The 12,212-nt window shown below is 42.7% G+C and overlaps 1 protein-coding gene across 1 annotated transcript in view; it reads right to left on the bottom strand.

The window, feature by feature from the left end:
* Positions 1-12,212, bottom strand: part of ror2 (receptor tyrosine kinase-like orphan receptor 2) — a 170,199-nt gene that overhangs the window by 45,499 nt on the left and 112,488 nt on the right. The window contains 1 exon segment of the mRNA XM_007900034.2: positions 9,663-9,740. Within this exon segment, the coding sequence (XP_007898225.1) occupies positions 9,663-9,740 (78 nt within the window).

Here is a 12,212-nt window from a genome sequence, read left to right on the forward strand (position 1 = left end):
AGTGCCAATCTGTTTTTCTGTTTTTCCACAGCATTATGGAGGAAAGTTCACAAGAACTAGGCAGGAAAACTCATGTTCACAGAGTGGTGTGGTGGGGAGTGGGGGTTGGGGGAGCTACGCTCATGTTTTGCCACCTTATAATGCAAACAACAGCAACCTTGGATTATATAGCGCCCTCCACGCCGGACGGCCTCTCAGAGCGCTTTAACAATCCTCTCCACAGTGGAGGCTTTAAAATTCTATTGTGAGGCCAGCGAAGATGGATCACTGAATACAGAAAGATTAAGCACGGCCACTTAAGTTATTTAATGAATTTTTTATTGGTTTTGTATAAAATTAACTAAACAAATGACAGTAGACGAACTTTAAAAAAATACAAGCCTAAGGGATAGTTGGGCTCAACATCAGAATAGTCTGATCGATCACAGGTCACAAACCCATGGACAGAAGGTCTGTACAGGATGTGCTTCAGCAGTAGCCACAGCCACTGTAAATATTGTTATTTCCCATCCTCTTTTCTTGGCTTCTGGATATGGATTAGAGTTGTTTATAGACTTTTTCTTAGAACCATGGAAAATCAATGGCACAGAAAGCGCCCATTTGGCCAGCTCCTTTAAGAGCAATCCTTTCAGGCCCATTTTCCTGCCCTTTCCCCATACCTGAAAAGAACCTTACTGGCATTATTCTGAGTCCTTTTGGCATCATTGCTTACTTGCTTGTTTTATGGATGGGAATGGCTCCTGTTATGTTTAGAATGTACATTTAGTATTCATCAAATGTGCGTTCATAAACCCAACATTTTTCATAGAATATTTAGCATAGAACATAAACTTAAACATAAGATTTAAATTCTACAAAAAAAATGGGGCCACCAGGTAAATACCAGACAAGTACTCTAACTGATTTCACAGTGAGGTGATAATTCCACTGAAATAATGATGGAGTATCACAAGGAAGAGAGGGAAGAAGAATATCTCCCAATCAACTCTTCCCTGGAAAAAAACATGCTATAATTATTCTCCAACGTCTTGAAAAGAAACAGCAAAGAATAAAACGCATGAAATGATGTGAACTGCGTTGTTCACCCAATTCTTGAATCTGATACAGAAAAGTCTAGACTACATTATAGTGCAGACTTGTGTTTTGGATCCATAAAATCCCACACTATAGCAATGCGTGATGGATGGTATGACGGAGCATGTACGCAGCTGGGTAGTTTGCTCCCTGAAATGCTGGCCTGGTCCCATGCTAAAAAAAAAGAGTCAATTCCTGGGTCACCAACTCACCATCTCTTCCTGTTTGCTGCACATGTGCACAGGAAGTGATGTTTGGTGACCGCGGGGAAGCGAGTGGGTGGTTTTGTGCATGAGCAGGGAATGGGATTCACAAATGCAGTTGAGTTATAACTGAATTCACAGTTATAAAGGGTGTTATAATGCATCTGCTCTGTAGTTATTACTCAATCTCTCTCCTAGTGCAGATTAGAATCCTATCTTCCCAATCAGCCTTTGTAAAATCTTTGAGACGTTCTCCCTGCATGTTGTTGTTGTTGATCATAAAATCTTGGTAACCAGGTGGGAGGGATCACTCAGCATAATGCTGTACCCAGACCATATTGTTTTTTGATCAATGGATTTCAGCTGTTAATGCTCAGCATTTTTCTGACATCATTCACCAAAGCTCGATATTGCTTTGCCCCCAGATAGTGAGAAGGCTTTTGAGCAAGAATAACAACACTTTATGTGAAATTGCACATCTGCCTTGTACAGGGAACCTTTAACAATATATATTGTGATGATAGTGTTATCTCTCAGCCCTTTCAACTATTTAGACTATTTCAACTTGGAAGACACATCCATTATTTTCCATTATTATTGATCCTGGCAGTTAAACCCAACTGAAGTGATGAAAGGTCACAAGAATGTGAAAGTCAACCAGAACTGAAGTAATATTGAAGAAGAAAATATAAAGCAGGTCACAACAATGGGGTTGAAAATGAAACATTCACAAACTGGACGTCCATGTAATAATCACGGACTCTTATTTTCACTTGAAATTGTATAATTCATCACCAACTTTTTTTATTTATAAAAGTGATCCACCTCCGTTTGACTAACCATGTCCCCTGTCCTGTCTGTACCACCATCATTGGTCGAGCCTTGAGTATTACATGACTGTGGAGTCGTGTAACTTAGTGGTTAGAGTACTTGCCTCGCAAGTGATAGGACCTGGATTTGATTCCGGGACAAGGTGAAACGTTGGCCAAGTTTCCTTACTCCAAACGCCTCTGTTTACCTAGCACTAAGTAGGAACCTGGCTGTTTGCCAATTTGCGGATCACTTTTTCAGGGGTAATATTCCCTTAAAAAAATATTTTTTTAAAATTGGGTCACTCAATCCACGACCGATGGTGGGACACTGCTGTACGCAATTCACTGTCAAGTGTCACCCACAAAATATAGGCAATTCACTTTACAGTGTATCCTGTGAAGTAGTTTGAGATGCCTCGAAGATGCGATAAGGTGCTATATCAAAAATGTAAGGTCATTTCGTCCCCAACCTCTGGAACACCCTGCTTCTATTCCACCACCTGTTCCCCACTCTATTTGACTTTAAATCCCATCTTAATACCTACAGTCACCTCCCCACCCCCCTCCTTTGCTCAACATCTGATCCAGTCATTGTCACGCACTACAAGGCGTTACCCTACTTGAAGGATGCTATACAAATGCTGTCACTCTTCTTCCTCCTCCCCCTTCCTTTTCTTTCTCTCCAACACTAACGTGGAAAGAATGTAGCATACTTGTGTTGGAAACAAGCAGCTGAGAGAATGAATAGCACGGATCAAAAGGGCAAGACACATGTGTGCCTTTGAGGTCCATTTAATCAATCATTAGATTACAGATGATTTCTACCAGGGGCAAAACCGACTGCTGACCCACAAAAGACCACATTTGGGTATTCAAGTGAAGGAGGAGATAAGCAATTAACCATCGTATGTCAGATTCCTTAAAACATACAAGAATTCAACTTATTTTAAATGATCTGCTGTACATACAAATTAACATTTTAATGCATTTTATCAACTAATTTTAAATTGCACAAAAAAGGATGAATTATAATACTGTTCGCCAAATTTTCCTTTTAAAGTCTGAAACCTCTCTTTTTGACAGGGCTTTTGGTCAAGTTTCCTCCCCTCGTTCCTCAGTAAACCCAACCTCAGGCTCACCAGTCGACTCTGTGAAGCGCTTTGAGATGTCCTCCCAGCATGAAAGGTGCTGGATAAAGGTAAAATTGTTCAAACATAATTTTGATTTTCACATTTTAGCCTCATTGTTTGTCACCTCCCACCTCAACAACTCAAATGCCCTCTTCACCAGTCTCCCCAGCTGCACTGTCCACAAACTCCAATTAATCCCAAACTCCACAGCCTTCATACTTACTCGTACTAAATTGCGTATCCCTATCACACTGATTCCAGCCGAGCTCCACTGGTTCCTGGTCTGTCACCTCCCTACCTCTCCGACCTGCTTACTCCCCAACCCGCTACCCGTTGCCCCCGCTCAACTGGCTCAGGCTTCCAGCTTGTCCATCGGTAGTGGCGCTTTCAGCCACTGCACCCCAAAACTCTGGAGCTCTCTCCCTCAATCCCTCGCCTTGCCCCTTCGTTCGCCATCTTCATTGCTTCTGAAGACTTTTCTCTTTGACCTGCTTATGGTCACCTCCCCCCTCTCCCTGGTTCGGCGTCATGCTCTACCACTGTCAAGCGTTCTGGGACCCTATCTTGTATGAAGGTCACTTTATAAATGTCGTTGTTAGAATGCTGGAAGAAAAGAGATTTCCCTTTCCACAGTACAAGTTGATTTGTTTCAAGCTGTAACTGTATCATAATTATATACAGTATATGCATTATTTACTTCTTACAAACAACAGGAGATTAGCACAAGCCGCCACCTCAAACAAGAACATAACCAAAGCAAATGTTTACAAGAATGATCCCATCAAGTCAGCCAACTTTGCAAAGCACGACCTCCCCACTGGAAAATCAGATCAGAGCTTTATGATTGAAAAGGATCCCTTATCGGTCATTAGTGCATACTGGTTCAATCCATGACTGTTTGTGGATTGCAAAGATTATAATTATTATTATTACTTGGTTAAGGTGCTGAAAAAAAACTGTATAGCGACCGCTGGGTCAATATTCTTTTCATGTTAAAAGGTCAGATGGAATAATTTCATGAGGAATAACTCCTTACTTTTGGAAATAAAAAGCGCTGATCTGTGGAAGACAGCAGCAATTTTTTTTAACAAAAAAATAAAATGTGTACTAGCCCAGACAATAGCAGTCTGACACAAACAGTTTGTGTAATTCCGAGAATGGTTTCAGAAGTTAATTACAATTATAATTAAGATGGGTGGAAACATCTGTTTTTCATTCAACCCTTTCCCAGAAAAGTGGAGTTGGAATGGTACCAATCTCAGTGTTTTTTTTTATTTAGCATTTTTGACTCATCCATTAAAAACCTCAGGCTATTATACCAGTCAATACAAACCTATCATCCTCACAAATTTCTTTTTGTTAATCATAAGACTTGTCACATTGTGATAAAAACATGCAGGACTTCTTTTAACCAGGAGCTCAGGACATTTAAAACCTTGTTTTCTTTCACTTTTACAGTGCATTTGACACCCCCTTCAGTTGTGAATATTTCAACAAACAGGCCCCATGTAGATCTTCTGATCCCACGCTATTTCTTCCACCAAGATCGATCCACTAATGGTGGCGTGACAGAGCAGTGCTTAAGCACTTTCAGATAGGAGGCTCCAGTGTAACATGAGAAGGTAAAACACTCCAGGAACCGCCACGCATCAATGCCTTGGTTTACGTTTGCCTACCAGCACAATCCGCCTGCCAAACAGCACAATCCGCTCGCCTACCAGCACAACCCGATTCAGAGCAGAACATGTGCTGGCCAGCTGGCACCAGCTTCACATGCCAATGTTCCTGCTTCTTCTGGGCTGCAGCCAACCATCACAATCACTAAGCGTGCAGAAACAAAAGCATGGCACAGCACACGCCGTGCCCATGGGGATATGATGGCACTTCCCAAGTTTCAGGAGTAGCCAGAGAGCCCAGCACCATCGGAATGAAAATCACTGCCTGAGTGAGCAGGAATGTGTACACATAACGGCAGCATTGACAACAACAACAAATTACACTTGTATAGCGGCCTTCACGTCGGAAAGATATCCCAGTGCGCTGGACAATCAGAGGTTTTGGACTCGAGCTGGGAGTTGGGGTCAGAAGCAGAGGAGGGAAGGAGGGCTGAGAGTGGGAGGGTGCCCGAAGGCACAGTCAAAGAGGAAGGTCTTCAGATCTTCAGATGGAACTTGAAAGAGGCAAGAGAGGGGGTGAGGCAAAGAGATTGCAGAACAGAGTTCCAGAGTGTGGGGGCAGAGATGCTGAATGCCCGACCCCCAATGTTGGGAGGGAAGTGAGGGTGACCTGAAGCAGACCAGTGTCTGCGAAGCGGAGGGAGCGAATCTGTTCTGACGAAAGGTTGTGGACCCAAAATGTTGACTCACTTTCCTTTCTCTATAGATGCTGCCTGACCTGCTGAGCATTCCCAGCGATTGTTTTACAACTATAGTGTTAACTGGTTGGTCAATGTGGTCAATAATTCATTAGGTAAAGCAAATGATTCTGGATCTGTCTGCTCTTCAATGCTTACTGCCTGCAACTGCTTGCCCGCCTTATCTGCCCTACCATCGGTGGGCGAGCTTTCAGCCCCTGCTCTCTGGAACTTCATTCCCAAAACCCTCTAACACGCTCACCCGCTTACCACATTCAAAGCCATCTCAAAACTTGCCTCTTTCACTGTGCTCTTGGTCATCTTTCCACTTCCCACCTTCTTCAACTGCCACCCAAGGCATTAGTGTGAAGCACTTTGGGACTACTTCTGACTCAAACCCATAACTGTCCATTATCTTGAGATGTCTTCCCGAAGTGAAAGGCACTATGTAAATTCAATTTGTTGTTGTTGTGAGAGGTGCTATAGAAAAATAAATGTTGCACTTAATATTGTTTAATCAAATAAAATTCATGCTTAAATATCTACTATGAGTAAGAATTCAGCAAATAGTTTATCGCAAAATGTTTGAGAAAAGGGTTAGGAGAGCTGTTATGTTTTTGTTGTCCATTGTTCTAATTAAACTGAAAATACAATGTGCTACTTGAACAATGAGAGGTTTGTGGTTACGCCTGCAGACAAGCATTTAGTGTCTTCGCTGGGAGTCAAAAGGGATTAATATAATTGCCGTTCCTTAAATACTTTTTAACCAAAAAGTACATTGAATTCTGAGAAACACTGACTAACCAGCACACACACACACAACACAAAGTGCAAAAGCCCAGACATCAAACATAGAAGTGTGGTGAACCCACGCATGCACACTTTAGCTCTTGACACACCCGATCCCAAGACATACGAGACGTAGAACAAAAACAGAAGTCACTGGGAACACTCAGCAGGTCAGGCAGCATCTATGGAGAAAGGAAAGTGAGTCAACGTTTTGGGTCCTCGAACCTTCGTCAGAACTGGGGCATGTTGGGAGGGAGAGGCTTTTAAGGGCTAACAGAGAGGGGGGAGGCAGGGCAAGGAAGACAAAGGAGAAAATGGGGTAGAGGACAGGGTATGATGGGTTAAATGGGTGTTAATGATGCGAAACAAAGTGGGGTGGGGGGGAATGCAACACAACAGGGGAATAGAGGTGTTAATAATATAAAACAGGGTGTGGGGGGGGACTGCAACAAAATAGACAGACCAGAGAGAGGTGTGTCTGGGACCCAGATGATGTGGTAATGGTCACAGAAAAGGGGGAGGGAGAAGCTGAGCTGTTATGGTCTGAATTTGTTGAAATCAATATTGAGGCCAGAGGGCTGTAAGGTCCCTAGCAGATAAATGAGGTGCTGTTCCTCGAGCTTGCGCTGTGGCTCATTGGAACAGCTTAGGAGACTGGATGGAGAGGTCAGTGTGCAAGTGGGAGAGAGAATTGAAGTGGCAAGAAACCGGAAGCTCAGGGTTGTGCTTGCGGACAGAACGGAGGTGTTCGGCAAATCTGTCACCCAATCTGCATCTCATCTTCCCAGTGAAGAGACCACATCGTGAGCAGCGAACACAGTAAACTACATTGGTGATTGTGCACGTAAATCAATGTCTCAATTGAAAACTGTGTTTGGGGCCCTGGACAGTGGTTTGGGAGGAGGTGAAAGGGCAGGTACTACATCTCCTGCAGTAGCGTGGAAAAGTACTGGGGAGAGGAGAGCAACTGTTGGTGGTAATGGAGGAACAAACCAGGGAGTCACGGAGGGAACGGTCCCTTCGGAATGCTGAGAGGGGAGGGAAAGATATGTTTGGTAGTTGGATCACGCTGGAGATACCGGAAATGCTGCAGAATTATTTGTTGGATGTTGAGGCTGGTGGGGTGGAAGGTGAGGACTAGGGGGACCCTATCATGGTTCTGGGAAGAGGGGGAAGGGGTGAGGGCAGAGGTGCGGGAAATAGGGCAGACACGGTCAAGGGCCCTGCCTTCTACAGTGTATGGGAATCCTCGGTCGAGGAAAAAGGAAGACATTTCAGCTGCTCTGGTGTGAAAGGTGGAATCGTCAGAGCAGATGTGGCGGAGGCGGAGGAACTGGGAATAGGGAATGGAGTCTTTACAGGAGTTGGGGTGGGAGGAGGTATAGTCCAGGTAACTGTGGGAGTTGTTGGGCTTGTAAATATTTGCTGATAATCTACGCCCCGAGATGGAAATGGTGAGGTCGAGGAAGGGAAGGATCGGAGATGGACCATGTGAATGTTATGGAGGGGTGGAAGGTGGAAGCGAAATAGGTGAGGACGGGTCTACATTCACTCACTTTCCTTCCTTCATATGAGATGTAGAGTCTGTCAAGCACAGCAGGGCTCTAACCAAAAGGTGGAATATTGGTTAATTTCCCTCTCTCCTTAGCCTGGGAGTACTGACGCTGGATAATTATTTCCACTGCAGTAGAAATCAACAACATCAAATTACATTTGTATAGCCCATTTCAGGTCAGGAGGACGTCCCAAGGTGCTGGACAGTCAGGGATTTGGATCCCAGTTGGGATTGGGATAAGGAGGGGTAGAGCGCAGTGAGGGTGGGTGTGACCTCCTGGGTGACTGAAGGCATGGTCGAAGAGTAGAGTTTTCAGACAGACCTTCAAGGAGGCAATGGAGGTGAAGAGACTGTGGGATGGAGTTCCATGGGTGGGGGCAGAGATGTCGGAGACCATAGAGCAGAGGGAGCGGATAGGTCTACTTGGCAGTTAGCAGGTCACAGAGGCAAGGAGGAGCAAGGTGTGGAGGGCTTTTTAATGGCAAAACCAGGATCAAACCTGGAACTTTTTGAGCTGTACATATCCTGTTCACAACAGGAAGCAGAGTTAGCAACTGAGGCATCTGGAAAATGGATGGAGTCTTTATAATCAGGACTAACTTTTTTAATGATAGATATGATAATGTAAAACCAGATCTAATTCCAATTTAGAAGCAGCACCATGCTACGTGGGTGGGATTGGAATCCAACTGAAGTGCACCCTACAATGCTAGTCGTGGCTATATGGATGACTGAAATCAGTTGCTTACATCCCCCCTACCTCAAATTCTGTATTTATAATCTTTTAAAGGGTCAAGAAAGAAATTCAACCTCCAAAGCAAGATCTATTGAAACCTGGTCTGCTTATTGTGCTGGATTCAAGCGACGTGGGAGGCAGCAGATACTCCCCAATCAGAGAAGGTCCCAGAACAAGAAAAGATGTTCCAAGATGTACTGACTGATGTACTTAAAAGGGGCACACATGCTGAGTAAAACCCGACAGGATAAATCCCTGGCGATAGCAAGATATTTTATTTTCACTCTGATTTTCACTCAGACTTTTTAGATTGACCAACATAACTGGAACTTCATGCCAGCTCAATGACAATTCATTTATGCAACTCTTTGTGGTTTGATTTGAGGCAGTTCATGACTAATATGTTACCCTTGCTGAAGAGGAGATTCCTCATGTTTGCTAGGGAGCTGCAGATGAGGTAGTCACCTCACAGTGTAGGCTGACATTCCAGTGGAACTATCGTTTCAAACAGAACTTTTTTGATGCTTTTTTGATTCTGAAGTTGTCACTGTTGTCATGTAGCTTATATAGAACTATAGAAATTGATGGCACGGAAGAAGGCCGCCTGACTGTGCCAGCTCCCTCAAGAGCAATCCTTTCAATCTCATTTTCCTGCTCTTTCCCCATATCCATGTAGGTGTCTCTTTTAAGGTATTTATCTAGTTCGCTTTTGAAAGCTAATGTAGATTCTGCCTTGACCACTGCTCCTGGCAGGGCATTTCATACGACTGTGTGAAAAACAAAATTCTCCTAACTTTCCCATTTGCTCATTTACTAATACGTGCTCTGTTTCTAAGGTGTAGGAGGTGCTTTAACAAGCTCCTGACCTATGCAGCACATGAACATCCCCACAGTGGTGTCCCTCATACCAACATGTTGCAGGAAGAACCTACACTAAGCAAATTAGCAAACTTATCCCCTTGAGAGAAAAATACACCCAACCCTTTAAGAAAAACCTAGGCAAAAATTACCTTTAGCTGTAGGCATAGCACCTTGCTGATCTCCCATGGGCCCAATAGAGTCATTCGGACCAGAATGGCGTCCTTCATCTGCAGATAAATAATCTCTCATCATTAATAAGAACAAACTATCATATTCCCTCAAATAACCACATTGTAAAACACAAGGTACATTTCATAGGAAGTCACCGAACATTGTAAATCAAAAGTATTAAAATGAACAGGACAGAAATGGTACAGTGCCAATGTACAGCCCTTTGCTTCTGGGAGGGTGGATCTAAAGTATGACTGGGAATTCAAATACATGGCAGCCATCAATGTGAAAATCAAAACATACCAGAGGGAAAGATGTCTGAATCCTTAATTGTATATTAAGCCTCTAAACATGTAATTTATCTTTGGTTACAAAATATGGCAGTAATTACTGCAGTTCACCCCTTTATGTCTGCACAGATGAAAATATGCTTGCATTTGAACTGTTTCAGTATGAACATCAGCTCAGACACGTATGAAAACTATTTGGATTAACCTCATGCCAATAATACATGCAAGAAGCAACCCCAGATGAAAATGCAATGAGCAAAGGCTAGGCAATCGTCGCGAACGATGATTCCTCCAAGCTGTAATAACAATGTACGGTTACTGCTGCACAATGTCATACCTCAAGTACATTTTGCATGTCTTGTGTGCTTTTCAACTGCAGCTGTACTTTATCAGTAAAACAAGAAAGTTTATAAACAGAACCACAAACTGTAGCGATTCTGCTGCATGAAATTTATTGTGCAGAGCATATGATTTATCGGTAGAAGTCAATCCTTGCACCAAACAAAGTCTCACTATACAAAAAGCCAAGCTTCTGCCCTGTTTCAAAAGATAAGTTATTCATACATAATTTGTTGCTTTAAGATTTTTTTCCTTCCCCTTTTAACCCCCCCCCCCCCCCCCCCCCATCCCCACCTCTCTCAGTCACTCACACACAACACACACACACAAAATAGTTGTCTGCAATTGAACAAGAAATCTAGGACTGTACTGTCTTATCCATAAGACTCCCTCTCCCATCAGTTTTGAAAGTGGACCAATGAAAACACTATACTTTAGCAGGGAGGAGACAGTCACTCTCCCACAAGTAAATATTCATAGCCAAATTTACTTGTGGGAGAGAAAAAAAATTATGATTATTATTGTGATGATCTCATTGATCCTGAATACGTGATGCAGTGACGCAGCTTGGAGGTGTGAGGAGATAAAGAATTAATACTGAGAAACCTCTGGTTTCTTTTTCTCAAAGCCTGGCCCGCCCTGTCACTGCACCTCGCTTCTTCCATTTTTTTATTTCCACAAAGAAATCGCATCAACAACAATATTTTTTAGGTAAAAGAAATGGACACAGCAGTTGAGGGTGAAACGCTCTGTATTCCTCATCTCGCTTCACGTTTCTCTCTCTCCCACTGTCCTTGCCCGACAATCCCCCAGCCAGATAAATCTGGTTATTTTTTTAAAATGTGGTCACTGAGTCCATGACTGTTTGTGGGACACTGCTGTGCGCAATTTGCTGCCGCATTATGCCCACAAAATAGACAGTCAGTATATTCTTTATACAGTATATTCCGTTATATATACTTTACAGTATATTCTGTGAAGCGCTTTGAGACATCTCAATGACGTGATAAGGCGCTATATCAAATGCAAGGATTATTATTATTATTAATTGCTTCATCTCAGTCCATTAACTTGTCTGATACCACGATCAGAATCAGGAATTCACTTTATTACAACTCTGGTATTTATTGACTATTGCTTCCATAATATTTCATATCCAAGACCAATCACCAGCAAAACTTGCCTAGCACCAGATCTGCAGCAATTCAATGCTAAATTCTAAATCTTTACAAAATCGTCAATAAGTTCTACCTTATATAATGAATATTTTCAATCATTTTAGTCAGAGACATGTAAAACCATTTTCAGTATTTGACACTTGACTTAAAGCATTTATTGAGCACTGGGAGAACGGACTGAGTTTTGTTTTAAGAGAAACAGAATAGTGACCACAAAGTGAAGTTATATTTATCAAGTGACTGGTAAGTTAGCTAAATCTGAAGATACCTTTTTTTTGTAAAGACAATTGCTTACATGTGGGCTCACAAAAGGGATCAATATCTCAGGAGGAAAATAAAGCAGGAACCTGGGGGTCCTAGTAGTTCTGTCAAAGGGAGTGGTCAGACAGTAGTCAATACACACACCCCAGTTCAATACTAGGGAGACGGTTGAAGCAGAAAGTGTTGATTCTTTCAAAGGCAAATTAGATAGATTTATTTTAGGAAATAATATTCTGGGTACAGTATATGATTAGTTCAGGACATGACACTTGCATGCAACTGGCAAGATAGTGGAAGGCAAACTGAATGGACCTTGGTTTTTTTTCGTCTAGCATTTCCTATGTTCCTAATACAATAGAAAGGCAACTCCAAGTCACAGAGCGATTTATCATGACAAAACACTGCTACCACTTATATACTGTTTATATTTAAGCGCCCCAAGATGCTAACCATATGAAGG

This window comes from Callorhinchus milii, unplaced genomic scaffold, assembly GCF_018977255.1.
Source record: "Callorhinchus milii isolate IMCB2004 unplaced genomic scaffold, IMCB_Cmil_1.0 Scaffold32, whole genome shotgun sequence".
NCBI lineage: Eukaryota > Metazoa > Chordata > Chondrichthyes > Chimaeriformes > Callorhinchidae > Callorhinchus > Callorhinchus milii.